This window comes from Kryptolebias marmoratus, linkage group LG20, assembly GCF_001649575.2.
Source record: "Kryptolebias marmoratus isolate JLee-2015 linkage group LG20, ASM164957v2, whole genome shotgun sequence".
NCBI classification, from domain to species: Eukaryota; Metazoa; Chordata; class Actinopteri; order Cyprinodontiformes; family Rivulidae; genus Kryptolebias; species Kryptolebias marmoratus.
This window is the reverse complement of record NC_051449.1, coordinates 3,054,746-3,071,596: the sequence shown is the minus strand read 5'-3', so window position 1 is coordinate 3,071,596 and position 16,851 is coordinate 3,054,746. Positions and strand designations below refer to the sequence as shown.

Below are 16,851 nucleotides of genomic sequence, written 5' to 3'. Positions count from 1 at the left end.
TGCGGGTTTTTGATGTTTGTCTCTTTCTTACTGTTTATTCATTGTCACATGCTGTTTTTATTTTGTTTTTTAATTATGTAAAGCACCTTGAAATGCCTTGCTGCTGAAATGTGCTATACAAATAAAATTTGATTGATTGATTGATTGATAAAGATATAAGGTATGTCAGAGATAAAAACTTTCCAGAGATCAGTTTATTGCCTCTATTCTGTATCTAAGATGTAAATCAAAGTCACCCCCCCTCTCAGTGCTGGGATTCAGAATAAATAGGTTATAAATTCCAGCAGCAGAAATCTTTCATAATAATCTGTTTTTTTTCTTCCTGCAGTGACAAACTTCAACAATGGCTTGGAGGCCAGTTCAGACTCCGATGACGAGGACAAGCTACATATTGTGGAGGAGGACAGCCTGCTGGAGCCTGACGCCACTGATGCTGATGGGGCCACACCGCTGGACAGCCATGATGCCGCCATAACAGTATTACCCCACAACGGCTCCTGGAACGGAGGTGAGCTGGGACCATGAGCTTCCAGCGCTGCGTGTCTCATGTTTGCAGCTAAGTCTGAGTTTTAGGACTACACCAGATTAATGGTAAACTGTTTGAACTCTACATTAACACTCATCTGGGAGCAAGTTAAACTTTTACCCACTTTGGTAGGAATAATTCAAAATTTTCAAACTTATCTTTGGTAGTCAGTCTACAAATTTGGACTTCTCCTGAGATATTTAAAGAGAGAAAGTGAGAGTCCAGACGAGTGGGCTGTGTAATTTATTTTTATCACTACTGTAAATTAAGCTTAAAGGAATGTTATTAGTACAATGGATCAGCTCACTGTAAGCAGCTTTTTTATCTTTATATGATCATGTGTCTCTTTGACCATCTGCAGGTTTATGTTCGCTGGGTTTTTGTACATTAATGTGTACACAATCACAGCTCAGTGTGGTGTGACATTTTCAAAACTGAGAAATATAAAGCATGCAAGGCCCAGATTCTTTCACAGTGAGAGCATACATACAAGAATGATAGAGACTGAAAGAGTGAAAAGGAAGTGAGCTCAGTTAGGGAGTAGACAGTAATACTAGCTAAGAGTCATGCAAAGCCTTTTCTGTCACTCTTTTAATAAATCAGCTGCATTGACACAGCACTTTACCCATGCGGCAGTTGTCCCTGCTTCCATCGGTACCCAAACACACCAGTCGTGCTAAAAACATCTCATCTGTAGCCTTTCGCTGAGTTTGAAGGTTTCTGTAGTCGTAGTATACATATAAACACACTCATTGTTTAATATAAGAGGAATATGAGACAACGTCTGCCGCTCTGCTACACCTGCATACAAAGCAAACACAGGAGATGCTCAGATGTGATTATATAACCACAGAATATATCAAAGTGATGCCTGGTCTTTTTATGGTGTCATGTTCATCACACATACAATGAAACTAAAATCAGTTAGACTCAGAGCTCAGATGATCTAATTATGTGACCTAATTTCTAATATATCTCACAAATATCCACCAAATGTCATTCCAGACCCTCATGATTCCAGAAATTGCATCTATACATTTAATTTCGGGCATCACGATCATATGCCATCCATCTCACCTGGCATGCAATTAGTGAGCAACATTACTAATGATTTGGAGCTCAGGGCTTTGGGATTGTTGATGTGTGTACTTCGGTTCTCTCTTTGATCAGATTAGCCCATCTTCCTCTCAGCCTCAGGGAGTTTCCGCTCGCCTGCAGAGCCAGATGTTCTGCCCTTTCCGTCTTTTCCTCCTATGTCTGCCTCTACAACACCTCATCCTAAAGCATAATCTAAACCCAGCATGTACAGATAGATGCTCTGACACAAACTCCCTCACCTCCGTCAAAACGACGATCTTTCTCTGATCTCTGACAGATAAAAAAACAGACAACCTTTATCAAGATTTCTCATTTCCTTCCTTCAACCGGTGTGGAGCTGCTTCGTTGGTCTTTACAAACCGATGACTGCCTCCATCAAGGCTGAAGCAGCTTCAGCATCTTTAATGAGATTAAAAATACAGTTAAAACGAGCCATTGTGTTTTTTTCAGATGCAGATAAATGAGTAAAAATCCAACAGCTTTGATTATTTTTTTGACTTAAAAATGGTTTAAGTTCAGGCTTATATTTTTCAGAGTCAGGGGTGTTGATTGAGATACGAGAGGATCTGATAATGAGTTGTCTCATTACCACTGCTGAGACGGTGTGGAGTCAGCTTCTCTGCTGATTGTTTGTCTTTGCCGACAGGTTTCTTTACACTGCATGTCCACTTAATGCACAACAGGTTGAGTCATGAAAGATTTATCACATCTGCTTTAATTACAACTCCTCTGCCGAGTCCAACACCTGCCGCCGTCCTTCCTCCCGCTCTGTACAAACAGTGTCAGAAGTTTGAGACGAGCGGCCAAAACAAGCTTTTCATCGCCTGTCGCTGAAGGCGAAGACAACGTTTGTGCCCGTGTTTGCCTTTTTATTACCAAAATATCAGATCCACCAGCGGGTTTTATTGAAAATTGGAGAAAGACATCATTGAAAGTACGTCTACGTCTACAACCTTTTGGAGGCAACCTGATTCAAGATGGCTGCCACAGTCAACTGAGCCTGAAAACAAAAACACAAAAAGAGCTTTAACACTTTGGGAAAGACCTTTGTTTAAAATGTCAACATTGTTATTTGTGTCTGTTAGCAAAACATCAATAAGAATCTCAGAAAGTAATAAATAAATATATGTTTACAACTAATTCAAGATGGCCTCCACAGCCAAGTAACCTGAGAAAAAATGTCCGTACTTTGTTCAGTTTTGCAGATGTTGTTCTAAAATGTGGTGTGGTTGTAGCTGACAGTCATCCACAACATATAATTCAAGTGCTGCTCATGGTACAGCATCTTTCCTTAAAACCATGGCATTAACCAGTGAAGTCGACCCTTTTTGTCTGTTAGCAAAATATCTCGTGCACCGCTGAACAGATTTTAATAAAGCGTGGGATGTACATCTGCAGCTGATTAGCCATTGAAGTCGGTTCAACTGAAGATGGCCACCACAGATAAACAATTGCACAAGATTGTGCATAATGTTAACTTCTAGGTTTGACCAAAACGCTGACATGAAAGGCGGCGGGCGATATGCATTCCTTCAAGCAGTTCTAGGCCTTTAATTGCGACGTGTTTTGGACCACCTGGTTAGTGTTTCTATTACATCATGGAAAAACCTCCTCCCAAACACCATCTTATACTTTCAGTAATTAGCTGTTCTCGGACACTTTTAGGAACACGCCTTAAAACGAGCAAACAGAACGGCAGATGTGCCACAGGCAGGACCAAGTTTGCATTTGACACAAAAGTCTGATTGTTTCGTGTTTACTCCTTTAATCCTCGTTTCTTCTCTAACACCTCGTCCTACGTCAGCATCTGCCCTCACCTCAGCAGCAATTAGTTGAAGCCGAGCAGGAAGCAGTAAAACCATGGAGACAGCCAGAATGTGACACTCTCAAGCCGTGTTTCATTGTTGCTGAATAAAGCCTTACATGGAGCGAACAGTGCTCGCTCTCCAGCACCGTCTCCTTCCATCTCTCAGCTCAATCCTCTCTCCTCTGGGAACTTTTTCACAAAAACTAACTCCTTCTCAGTTTTCTGCGTCTCGTCTGTGCTTCATTTCCCATCTTTCCTGTCTCTTCTCCTAAGTATCCATCTGCCAAGGCTTCTCCTCAGTGTTTGAAGTTCTAGATGCTGCTGGGAAAGTATGAAGGAAATGTTTTTTGTTTCTTTGGGTAATTTAGTCTTCATTTATACAAGACTAAAGCCTAAAACGGAGTAATGTGTTTGTGGCACCACCTGAGGTTTTTCAGCTGCACCTGCAGTAAAAACCCGCCTGTATCGTCCTTTTAGGAAAACATTAACAAACCAGGAAACAGTTCCAGTTGTAGCATGTGGGGGAGCTCTGGAGGGAAGTCACGGAGAAGTCATGAACCGTTGCTGTGCTGCAGAGCCACAGTGGGAACCCTTCAAAACCTTCGCCTGGTATTTCTGGACGGTTTCGGCTTCACCTTCTTTCTTTCCTCACCGTCTGCGGCGAGAGGGGAGAGCAGCTGGGGTTGAACCGGTCCTCTGGTGAGAGATTAGTGAGCGCTACTCCCCCTGCAGTCTGGGCCGCACTGCAGCTTCAATTCATCCTGTCTTAGAAATTCACCACGGACTCAAACTGACAGTTTTGGCAAGGTATACGAGTGCAGCGCTCGCGTGTGCGTGTGTGCGTTGAGACTGCATGACTTTTCTGATGCGAGTATGCAGATGTGTTTGAGTGTGTGTGCGCGTGCGCCACACGATTTCCTGTTTTCATTCCATTCTGATATTCCACCGTGTGTGTGTTGCTGGGTTCTGCTCGTCATTAGTGTGTAGCTTTTTGTGAGGCATTAAGTGCAATTGTGTAGTTCTGTGGGAAAATATGCAGAGAGGTGTATCCAGTGAGACTGGGGGAGTCTGAGGAGGGAGGGGGGAGGAAATCTGACAGATGTGAACGAGTTGGAGAGAAACTAAAGATGGAAGAAAATACTTGTTCACAAGGAGGAAAAAGGAAATGATGAAAGTGTTAAAGTTTAGTTTACGGCACATGTAAAAGCAACATTCCTGCACACTGTGATCTCACTTTGCTTCAGTCTGTATGATATATAAAAGAGGAAAAGAAACCAAGAAAGCTGTAGTTAATGTATTCAGCTTTAAAGAACGACACAAATCAGCCTGTCGACTCAAACAGATACACTGCTATGTTGATAGGAGGCTTCGCTTCAAAATCTCCCCGTGTCACAAAAAAACCTCAGTTTCAAATGAGGAATAATAGGAGTTGTTAAATAAACATTTATTTAAGTTAAGCATGTCACCGTCAGGTTTACTTTAATGAAAAAAGTGCAACCCAGATTCCTAAAAAGTCTACGTTGTGTCAAAACATAAATAAAACCAGAATGCAACGATTTGCAAACCTTGTTTTTGTTTTATTAAAAGGAACAAAAACTAATAAACTGACCCATTTTTAAAACTAGAGTTATTTTGAATTTGATGGCAACATCACAACAAAACGGTTGTTCCAAGGCCGTGTTTCCCTCAGTGAAGCCCCGCCCCCCCCCCGTCTGCAAACATCCAGGACCTGAGGAGAGCAGCTGCTGGAGGTTTTGTCCCATTTTTTTTGTCTGATGTAGGATTCTAGCTGTTCAACAGTCCTGGGTCTTTGCTGGATTTAACTTATTTGGTCCCAACTTCTCTGGCTCTAGGGTTTTATTTATTGGGCAAGAATTAAACAATTAGTGTTGTATATCTGCCATCGGCTGCCCTGATTTCTAAAAATTGGCATTAAGCCATAAAAAAGCTCACATTTCTGTTAATTGTATCTGGTTTAAAGAGGAAAAAAAGATGAGAAAAGCTCCAGAATAGGATCACGACGGGCTTTTAAATGAGGCTGTGTGAGCCAGAGCTGGCCGGTTTGTGGAGGAACGCTTCGAGTTCAGCGCAGATCCTGCACCTGTCCCTGACACCGCTCAGCAGGAAGGGGCGTGGCCTCTGGCACCGTTCCTGCTTGCGTCTCCATGGCAACACGGGTCACAGTTTCACCTTGCTGCTTGTCCTTATCAGTGTTTCTATACACAGAAAGTGAAGTCATGTCTGTGGCAGTTCCTTTTTACCCAACAGACTTCAGTTTGTAACAGATCCTGTCGAGGAAACGGGCAGAAACAGCAGATTCATGAGCTGAACTCAAACGCTGGCCGTCAAATTCTCCGACACGCCTCTGGAGACGAGTTCTGGTGGAGAAATGACCGTTCAGTCGACCATTCCTGCAGTCAGCACGCCAATTACACGCTCCCTCAAAACCCGTGACATCTGTGGCATTGTGCTGTGATAAACCTGAGCCAGTATTTTTTTATTGTGGTCAGCCTGAGGCACACCTGTGCAATCATCATGCTGTCTAATCAGCATCTTGAAGCGCCACACCTGTGAGGTGAAGGAGACAAATTTGTCAGCAATATTTGAGAGAAAAAGGCTTGTTGTGTACATATAAAACATCATGAAGAACGGCAGCAAAAACAAAAGTGTTGCATTTATATTTTTATTCAGTATAGCTATAGAATATAAATAATTGGGACAGCAATATAATTTATACTTTAATTCAATACCCCAACTGGTCATAAAAGTAAATGTGTGAGGTTTGATGTGAACGATGGCTCTTAATATAAAATGCTTTTCAGTTTGTTTACAGGAAATGTGGGAACTGTAGTGGAAAAAAAAGATTTCTCTCTTGTTCCCATCATTACTGAAGTATTAATGCTGTGAACTCGTTATTTTATCACACAAAGCGTTTTTCTTTGGTTTGACTTCCTCATGGAGGGACGTGGAAAAAGTTTGGTGTAGTTTAAAAAGTGCCCAAATCTCTCATATATAACAGATATATAATCGGCTTTACCTTGTTCATTCATTCATTCCTTTTCCTTTATTTAAACAGATTAAAGGCCCAGATCTCATTTTCAAGTCTTGTCTTTGTTATTGGAACTTGGTAGCAGGAATGAAAAACTCCTCAGAGCGTTTTTATTGAAACAAGTTTCTGTAAATTCAGCTGCTTCTCATCACTTCTTTGGAAGCGTTTAAAAGCTCCAATTTATTTTTACTCCATTGTTTTCAAAGCACATCAGTGAATGGGTGAATCTTGTCCAGTATCTGACTTTAATTTGTTTCTTTTATTGGAAGAAAAGTTGTAAAAGTTGGCTTTTAACCAACAAAATCCCAGCAGGGACTTGTGATCCTGACGTGTCTTAGATAAACAGCCTCAGTAGTTTTTTATATCTAAATTCATTTCTGACTTCACTGTTTTATATTTTATAACAATTAAAGGAAAATATGCTAACATGAATGATTTCTGAATTTTGTTTGATTTCTGGACATCATCTAAAGACCCGTCCGTCACTTGGTGTTTCATGACCCACAGTCGGGTCCCGACCCAGACTTTGGGAACCTCTGCTGTAGAGGACAGACTGCTATTTATAAAATGATCCATCCAGCTTGTTTATTTTCTTCTTCTTGCTTACTAAGTAAATTTGTGCTTTGGAAAGGTCAGCTGGGATTAGTTTCCTGTTTGCTTTTGTAGCGTAGTTTTTAAAATGTGACCTTTTTAGTTTCCTAATCTGTGCCTGTGATGACTTCTTTAGATGGCCTTTAATTCAATGTCTTGTTTTACAAATGTTTGTTTGTCAAGATTTTAGAATTTTGAGAAAGTTTCTGATTTAGTGTCGGCATCAAGAATATTAACAAAAGTCACGTCTGTTAAATATCCAAAAAATGTGTTTAACTTTAAGTGAAAAGCTCTATTAAACTTTGAATGATGCTCAGCACAGGGAATTATTGTCATTAGAAGTCCTGTGGCGCTCCCTAGTGGTGGCCCTTCATAACAGCATTAACTACAGGAGGAAAATTTAGGATGCTTCAGATGGAATAATTCAAAAAGTCAAAAAAAAAACATGTCAGAGATGTAAAACCAGGAAACAGACCGATGGGGGGGGGGGTACCTTTCCCCCCTAAAAGCCTCATCTTGTTGCCTCATTTATAAAACTTTGCTGCTGAACTGATCCTCAACTTTGTGCGTGTGTGTTTTCAGTGAAGGAGGAGTGTGTGTCAGAAGAGGAAGAGGAGGTGAAGGACACTCTGGTGGAGGAGATTCTCCAGCAGGGTGACACAGCAATCATTTATCCCGAAGCACCTGAAGACGAGCAGAGTCCGGCAGAGACAGGAGACGCTGATGAAAACGGTACCAAATGTTTTACTTTTCATTTTATCCTCCGAAGGGGCTGAACATGCTTATAGATGGTCCGTAGTGTATTAATTGCAATAAAAGACTCTGAGTAACAAATAATTCTCATCCTTGGACCATTATAAGTCGGCCTGAAGGCATTATGAGGAATTCCTCGGAGAAAATGTAATCTTCCGCTATAATCCAATAATCTCGGAGCAAATGTTCGCTATACTGTTTAAGATGTTTGTTTCCTTCACAGACAACCCAATAAACCAGCAAATAAAGTCATGGCTTTCAATAAAAGACTGATAAAAATGGTATAAAATAGTATTACAGATGTAAAAAGAGTTCTCCAGCTACAGTCTGTGCTTTTTAGGATGAGGAAGAAGGGTTTTGATACAGCCTCTTATACACTAATTGACTAATCTTTTTATTGTTTTCCTTATGTTTTGCTCTCTTTATTTCCTGTATTATTTAAATTTGTTCAAATAAAAGCCTTGTCATCAATCAATGTTATTTATCACCAAAGTAAAAGTGATAGAAAGACTTAAAAACTGAAAAAACATGTTTGAATCTGTGTTCAGAAATAGCCAAAGGAAGGATGAACGACTCTGTGTCCATGTCAGTTTTATTTTTATGGCACATTTAACACAACCGAGTGTTTTACAGACAAACCAGACAACAATACAACCAAATAAAATATTAAAACAAGAATAAAAGGGCAGTAAAAATAGAAAAGGACAGTAAAAGTAGATAAGATCTGTTCATCATCATCCATCATGAACTCCTCTCCACAGGAACACCTGACTCCTTCTCCCAGTTGCATACTTGCCCGTACTGCTCTCGAGGCTACAAACGCAACGCCTCGCTGAAGGAACACATTAAGTATCGCCACGAGACCAGCGAGGACAACTACAGCTGCTCGCACTGCAGCTACACCTTCACCTACCGCTCGCAGCTGGAGAGGCACATGAGCCACCACCGGGGCAGCAGGGAGCAGGTAAGGCCCCAGAGCCCGCAGGCGTCACCTCACCTTTTAACAAGGCCAGGGGCACAAATGTGAGGCTGAATCAGCTTTAATAGTTCAGGAGCCGCGGACAGGGTAAGGCTTTTAAATTAGTTTTATAGTTATTCAAACAGAGTGTTTTTTATCCCTTTATCTGGGTTTGTTCTCACCGATTCGGTTCAGTTTATATCTGTTGCATGAAGTCTCCTGTTTTCTGTCTCAGCGTCACATTTCCCAGTCAACAGCAGGATCAGGAGGAACAGGTGGAACCCGCAAGTTCAAGTGTACCGAATGTTCCAAGGCCTTCAAATACAAACACCATCTAAAGGAGCACCTGCGTATTCACAGTGGTGAGCCTCACACAAACACTTCCTGCTGCACGACGCTGCAAGCTACCTGCAGCTTTCATCCCACTACTTCACCCGTTCATAAATGTTTCATTTTAGCTTGTTTGGGCTGTAGTTTGTTGTTATTTACATATCAGTCTGTCGGTTTGTTCTTTTGCAACAATATTCCAAAGGAAAGTTTTAGCTTTTTGTTTGAGTTCAAAAACCAAAAACGACCCAAGAAATGAGGGCCAGAATATCAGACCTGATTTACGGTTTGAAGATGAATTTTTAGTTTTATTTTTGTGACTCAACGGTCCAACACTGAAAGGCTGTCATGCAGAAGGTTCCCTCAGGCAATATGAAACTTCAGATTCCCTGTTTGATCATTTCAGTTACCTCAAAAACTGTCATTTTCAACACCAAGCGAAAATTACAGTTACCTTTAAAAGGACAGAGCTGAAAGAATTAAAGTCCGAGCATTTCTTCAGGGAATGCATATCGCCTGCAGCCTTTCATGCCAGAGTTTCAGACTAAGACCTACAGCCATTTTGGTCAAAGCTGTCATCTTAACTTGGGTTGATTCTAAAAGTTAACAGCTGTAGATGTACAACCAATAACTACTTTCTGAGAGTTTCATATTATGTGTTGGGGAGGAAGTTTAGCTCAATGTCTTTATACCCGTTTATGTGTTTGCTAAGACTGATTTGCTGTGGGGTCCATCTTGAATTGGGTCGACCCTAAAAGTTCATCAGTTTAGATGTTCAACCATTTATATTTTTCTGGCAGGTTTATTAAAATCAGTCTGATGGTTACAGCTCTGCCTACACGTTCAGGACCGGGAGATAATAAATGTTCAGTTGTTCCGTACGCCATCCTGAACAAACGTTTTAGAGTAAATTTTAGGCATATAAATAATTTACCCTGAATTGTTCATTTAATTCTGATCTCAAAGAATTATCTCTTTTCTGTCGTTAACTCTTCCAGGTGAGAAGCCATATGAATGCTCTAACTGCAAGAAGCGATTTTCCCACTCGGGCTCCTACAGCTCCCACATCAGTAGCAAGAAGTGCGTGGGCACAACCCCCCCCAACGGAGTGACTGTGGCAGTGATCAAGCCCTCGTCTCCGACCACACAAACTAAACCAGTTGCAATAGCTCCTGCCCGAATGATTCTTAAAGAAAAGACTGAAAGTAAACCCCTCCAGGAGCAGCTGCCTGTCACCCAGATCAAATCCGAACCTGTGGAATATGAGTGCAAGCCTGTAGTGGCAACGATGGCTGCTTCGGCTGCTAATAAAGAAGTTGTGAACGGAGGGCCAGCGCTGCCGGCTTTGGCCCCGGCTGTGGCCCCGGCTGCAGCACCGACTGCAGCCCTGCCTCAAGGCGTGGCCATGGTCGTACCAACAGTTGGCCTGATGTCGCCGGTCAGCATCAATCTGAATGACTTGCAAAATGTGCTCAAAGTGGCGATGGACGGGAACGTGCTCAGGCAGGTGCTGGGTTCAGCCAACGGGGTGGTGGCACAGGGGAAGCAGGGAATTGTGGTCCAGCAGCCACAGCAACAAATCATTAGTCTGCCCGCCTTTGTGGATCACGACGGCACTACAAAGATAATCATCAACTACAGCATCAGCCCTTCGGCCGCCAATGCTGCCACCAACCTGCCTACACCTCTCGTTCTGAAAAACAACCCCCAGTCTGCTCTGAAAGTCATGACGACAGCTGCTGCACCCCCAACGCCAACTAAAACAGATAAGGCCCCAACCCCTGAGGCGACGGACCTCTCTGTCAGAAAAGAGCCAGAATCAGAACCTGTTAAAGACAAGGAAACAGAGGCAACAGAGCGAGCGCTGGCATCTGCAGAAATCTCAGAGACAGCCCACACACCCAAACCCAGCAGCTCCACCACCTGTTTGTTATGTGACGACTGTCCGGATAACCTTGAGGCGCTGCACCTCCTCCAACATCGCAAAGCAGCCAACGGCGAGGCGGTGGACTCTGCTGCTTTGGACCCGTCGTTTGCTGATTTGCTGAGCGAAGCAGGCGTGACGCTTGAGGAGCCTCCTGTAGACGACCTCCTGTCCCTCCTCAAGACCTACTTTGCCTCCAACGCCAATCCCAGCGAAGAGGAGCTGACAAAGCTCTCCGAGTCCGTCAGTATTCCAGTGGAAGTGGTTAGAAAGTGGTTTGTCAAGATGAACTCTGGGAAAATAATTGATAAATGCCACAGTGAGGATATAGATTCTTCTGAAAAGACTGAAATCACAAATTCCAGCTTTGAAGACACTTTGAATCACAATGAAGAAGAAGAAGAAAAAGGCTCCACCCAGAAGGAAATTAACAAAGCTGCGTCCGGCAGCGCCTCCCCAACAGACTCAACGTCACTCAGCGTCACCAATGAGGATCTTGTTATCGTTAAAAGCGAGCCTGAAGACCCAGAGGCCATCGACTCCCAGGCAGAACCCTTGGACCTTTCTCTGCCCAAACAAAACCCAGCACCATCAGAAAACAAGCCCGCCCCACCCGCAAAGCAGCAGGAGCAGCCTCTGAACCTGACCTGCTTGAGGAAGGAGCAGCTGGAGGGTCGAACCATCTACGTCACCACGCCTCAGGCCGGAAACCCCGTCAACATCGTCACTGCCACACAGCTGCCCACTTTAGTGGCCATCGCTGGTCAGGGTGCGGTGGGCTGCCTCAGCGCCATCAACACCACGACCAAGCGCACCATCCTCATCCCCCAGCTCACCTACACCTACGCCACTACAGCCAGCAGCACCACCGGGGCCAAGACTGTCGTCCTTAACGGCCATAAGGTTGGTTAGGTCGCACTTTAAAGCTGCTTCCTGTTTGGACTGTATTTCTTTTGTGGGCATTTAGACTTTTTTGTTTTTTTTTTCATGTGCAGCAGGAGAAACGTTCAGAGAGCAACACTGACGGCGCTCTGACTGCAGAGGAGCAGGAGTCAAAGAGGCGGCGGCTGGAAAATGGCGTCTATCCCTGTGATTTGTGCTCCAAGGTCTTCCAAAAGGGCAGCTCGCTGCTCAGACACAAATATGAACACACAGGTATTCCTTAACAGTTCATCAAAACACACACAGATAAAAAATTAAATTTACACACACAAGAATTCTGTTTTTGCCCATTTAATGACCCTAAATTAACTAAGGCTAGGTATGAAGTAAGCATGATGGAAGCCATGTAAAGCAGTGACCTCCGACCCCCCCAAACAGTTTTTGTGCCACAGACCGGTTTCATTAAACATTTTCATTAACTGCAAACTGTGGTTTTTATTTATTTGTGCTAAGGTTAGCTTGCAGGTTAGCTAAAACGAACTGCAAATGAATCAGGTGCAGGAAAAAGGCACAACAGGAAGTGGTCATCTTTCAAAATAAAACACTCTGCAGACCAATGTATCAAAAAACATTAGTATATAGATTTTTTAAAAGAAAATGTTTGTATTTTTTGGCCCTGATGTAAAGTACGCTGGTCTTAGCTGCATCATGTATTCTCCTGAATGCTTCGGATTTGTCCTACTTTAACTTTTAAAAGCTTCAGATTTTCCAGGTCAGATTGGACTCCATATTTATGAAGCCAGATGAATGTTTTGGCCTGAATGTTGTCTTTTAATGCTGCTGGATGTCATTATTCAGACAGCTCACTGATGCTTCACAATTAGTGTTTTCAGACATAAATTTGTTTTACTAAACCTGAAAGCTTGTAATCTTTTAGGAGAGTTTTCCATTTTTTCGATGCTAAAGAACAACATCCGATGCAGTGTTTTTATGTTTGATAGTTTCTTATGTTGGACTTTACTTTTTTAATGAGACCTCTGGCTTGTAACTGTCCCAACATAACCACAACTCATCATGGATGACTTTTAAAATCATTATAATGAAACGCTAATAGCTGCTCATTATCAGAGTTTAATGAGTGGTGTTGTGTCCTGATTAACTTTCTTCAGATGTAAAGTTCACTGTCTCACCTCTACGATACAGCTGAGGAAAGACTGTTTGTTATTACAAGCCTTCAAGGCGCCATCTTACCTCTTAAGTGGCTTTTAATTTGAGCTCAGTCTGAGTCGCTTTTATTGTGTTTATTTTATTGTTTTGTAAATGTGATACAGAAATAAAACTGGCGTTGTGTTGTGCGGCTGTCTGACTCCTTTCTTCGTGTCTTCTGCAGGAAAGCGGCCCCACGAATGCACCATCTGCAATAAGGCTTTCAAACACAAACACCACCTGATCGAACACTCGAGGCTGCACTCCGGGGAGAAACCCTACCAGTGTGACAAGTGTGGGAAGCGTTTCTCCCACTCGGGCTCCTACTCCCAGCACATGAACCACCGCTACTCCTACTGCAAGAAGGACGGGCCGGCCCCGGGCTCGGCCGCGGGGCCGCGCTCGGCCCAGTCAGAGCACGGCAGCCCCGGCGTCGGCCCTCAGTCGGACAGCCGGACCACAACCCCACCTTCCCAGGTGGACTCGGACGAGAGGGAGAGCGAGGAAGACCTGGACGAGGACGACGAGGCCATGTGCATGGATGACATCCGGGTGGTGCAAGTGGACGACGGCGAGTGTGAGATCTACGAAGGTAACTTTGACGACGACGATGAAGAGGGCGAGATTTTGCCAGAAGAAGAGGCGATGGCAGATGAAGAAACTCAACACACGAGCGCGGAAGAGGAGTTTGTTTGTGATGTGGTGGAGGTGGAGTTGGGGAATAATCACATGGAAGGCAGCGCCTTGGAGGGAAAACAAGACGAAAAGGAGGAAGCGGCGGAGAAAATGGCAGACTGTGAACCAGATACAGACAAAAGCATCAGGGAGGGTTCAGACAGCGGCCAACCATCGCAGGAAGTGGTGACAAACAAATGAAGGAAAGAACATTTCGTATTTGTTGGCCATCAAAACTATTTTTAAGACAAAACCGCTTCAGAAGCAAGTCTCGGAAGTTGCCTAATCTTAACGGTCCACTACTGTGTACAAAAACCCCGGTGTGCCTGAACTTCAAACCGAAAAAAAGAGAAAAAAAAGTGACTTTTATTTGTGAGAATTGAATTATTAGTGTTTCAAACTGTTTATAGAAGTACAGATTTTGAAGTAGTACCCATCCATCCACTTGTTAGACTTGTTACTGAGACTTTCCCGGGTCGTTTTGTTTCTTATCACTCAGCCAGTCAGTGTTACTAATTTTGTTCTTGTTTGAAAACATTTTAACCTGTAAAGAAGAGAAAGATTTCTATACCTTTTTATTGCCAATGAAGTTTCCTAAATCAGTATTTTATTGAGTTCTACGAACAAAAACCTCTGCACTACAGTATTCCTAGTTTACCTACGGATACATGCCTCATGCATTGTAAGCCCTTCAGTGTTATATGTGGACACTAGCTAGCGAGATGTTGTTTGTGTTAGTATTAGTCTTTGCTAGCTATCATTAATTTTGTTTTCAGTTTGACTGTTAGCCTTAAGGAAAACAAAGTATTTCTGGGGAGGGTTGTGGGCGGGACGGGGGGGGTCAGGGGTCAGAAGGTGGCTTCTTTACCACATAACCAAATTTGTCCTATCAGGGAAGAAATGGTGACAACCTCAAAGCCAGCGTCGGGCGCTTTTGTTTTGTAACCCAGCGCAGCTTGAACGGGTGGGGTCTCCACGGCAGATTCTGACCTCCAGGCTTCGGCTTCGGGTCCAAAACACACACACACACACACACACGCTCAACCCTGTCGAGCTTCTCCTGGTTTTGGTTCATTTTATGTTTCAGTATTATTATCTTATATATGAAGTCATACTGTATGTGAAGGATCAGGGCTGTTCCTGCTCCACCCCAATGCCTCCAGCCTTATGCAAGACCTGTGTGCTGTTAAAAGTGCCATTGAACAGTGTTATTTCTTCACACATGTAGCCAGTATTATGTTCCTCTCGTTCTCCCACAGGAACCACATTCCTTCACGTTTGTTAACGTGCACGGAAAAACATTTGTCACATTTCATTCTGGAATCGAAACTAAATCTGAAGCTTTTTTTTTTTTTTTACTAATTTTTTCATTGCTTCAACTGAACGAATATTCTCTGTGCTAATCAAACAACGTATTTTTTTTAGCTTTCTAAACCCAAAATCTTGGAATAAATACAAAAGCAAACCACTCAGCAAACAGATAAATGACAGAGGGGCAATGATTGGTGACCCTGATGCAACAAACAGGCACTTTTAAGAAGTTTTAATTTTACAAAAAAAAAAAAAACAACCCCTGAAAAAGGAAAACAATGACAGAGCTTTACATTTTACTTTGCAGTGGAGGAAATCTTCCTCCTTGCCTCCTTTGTCCTCCTTCTATATTTCTGTTCAGTTTTCACTTAATTTATTTTAAAAAATCATTATCTAATCAAATAAATATAAATGTACCTGAGTTAGCCGAGGCTCATTTTCATCAGGAGTCCCTAATGTATTAATAAACAGGTTTAAACTGAGGAGAAAGGAGACCAACTCGTCTTTACGGTTTACTTTTGTAGTCATTTATTTTACTCTGTCACATTATTACTGCCTATATTACTATAAAGATGACACAGCTTTCATATTTAATGTAATTCAGTTAAAAACACCCGTCTCCTCTCCTCATGTCTCGGCTCATGTTGGTGGCTGGGACAAAGGAGAGGAGAGGAGGATCCTCAAACTGAAACACAGAAGATGAAGCATAAAAACACGATTTGCATCCAGACTTAACGGGTTAAATCTAAAATGTGTCGATGAAAACCTTTCAGATTGAAGTCGAAGCTGTTCCAGTGTTCGTTCCTGAAATAAAACCAAAAATCTGAAGAACTTTGCATGAAACGAAGGAAACAACCTCAGTCTCACACTTCGAGTAACAAGCGTTAAAAATGTGGTTCCTGAGGAGTTTTGAGCTGGTTTTACCGAACAGTGTTTATTTTATTTCACTTTTTTTTTCCCCTTTATAGTTTTTACTTGTCCTCTGTATGTTTTTGTCAATAATGGCAGTATTAGAGCCCTTTTCACTGAAAAAAAAACAACAAAAAAATTCCGGTTTAGTTTTTAGAAGACTTTTTTTATATTTATGTCTTATTTTTATATTTTTTTCTTTTATGGTTATTTATTACACATTGTAGTGTACATTACTGTAGTTTGAATTGATACAATAATATATTTTAGTATGAAAAAGAAAAAAAAAAAAAGCTCGAGACAAACAAAAAATTCCCAAAATGTGGTTCTGGGAGCTGAAGTTTGTTTTACCGAAACAATGAAAACATAAAAAACAGATAAATAAAATGTGTACTCTGTAAACTTGACTGTTTTTAGAAGAGAAAAAAAGAGGAATGAAGTGAGAAACAAACTGTTACATGTGCATCTTTGCGTTGTTATTAAGCTACTGAATTCTGTGACTTTAAACGCATGAGTCGTCGCCGTTTTAATGAAGGATCTTGTTATGAAGTTTTTTTTTCTCCCGTTTTAGTTTTTGAAGCCAAATCTGCATCGTCCCGCCGCCCCGTCTTCTGTTCGGTGCCAACTTTGTACTTTCCGTTGTACTGTTGAAAGTAACGTTTGTCTCTGCAACCCTTTGTAAATCCACTGTCTTTTTGTATTGTTTCCTTTTTTGTTTTTTTTTTAGGTTTGCTCCATTTTTATGACTCCCCATCACAATAAAATGTAAGACAGAAACTGGGAGTGGCTTTTTGTTTTCTTGAAGCCACAGCTGCAGATTTTAGGATCAATAATA

At 42.2% G+C, this 16,851-nt stretch overlaps 1 protein-coding gene across 1 annotated transcript in view; it reads left to right on the top strand.

The window, feature by feature from the left end:
* Positions 1 to 16,310, top strand: part of LOC108232915 (zinc finger E-box-binding homeobox 1-like) — a 52,234-nt gene extending 35,924 nt beyond the window's left edge. The window contains exons 2-8 of the mRNA XM_017411041.3: positions 329 to 508; positions 7,654 to 7,803; positions 8,586 to 8,788; positions 9,018 to 9,144; positions 10,108 to 11,936; positions 12,029 to 12,188; positions 13,306 to 16,310. Coding sequence (XP_017266530.1) covers positions 329 to 508; positions 7,654 to 7,803; positions 8,586 to 8,788; positions 9,018 to 9,144; positions 10,108 to 11,936; positions 12,029 to 12,188; positions 13,306 to 13,997 — 3,341 coding nt within the window. The 3' untranslated portion in view covers positions 13,998 to 16,310. The remainder of the gene's footprint in view (positions 1 to 328; positions 509 to 7,653; positions 7,804 to 8,585; positions 8,789 to 9,017; positions 9,145 to 10,107; positions 11,937 to 12,028; positions 12,189 to 13,305) is intronic.
* Positions 16,311 to 16,851: the final 541 nt, after the last annotated feature.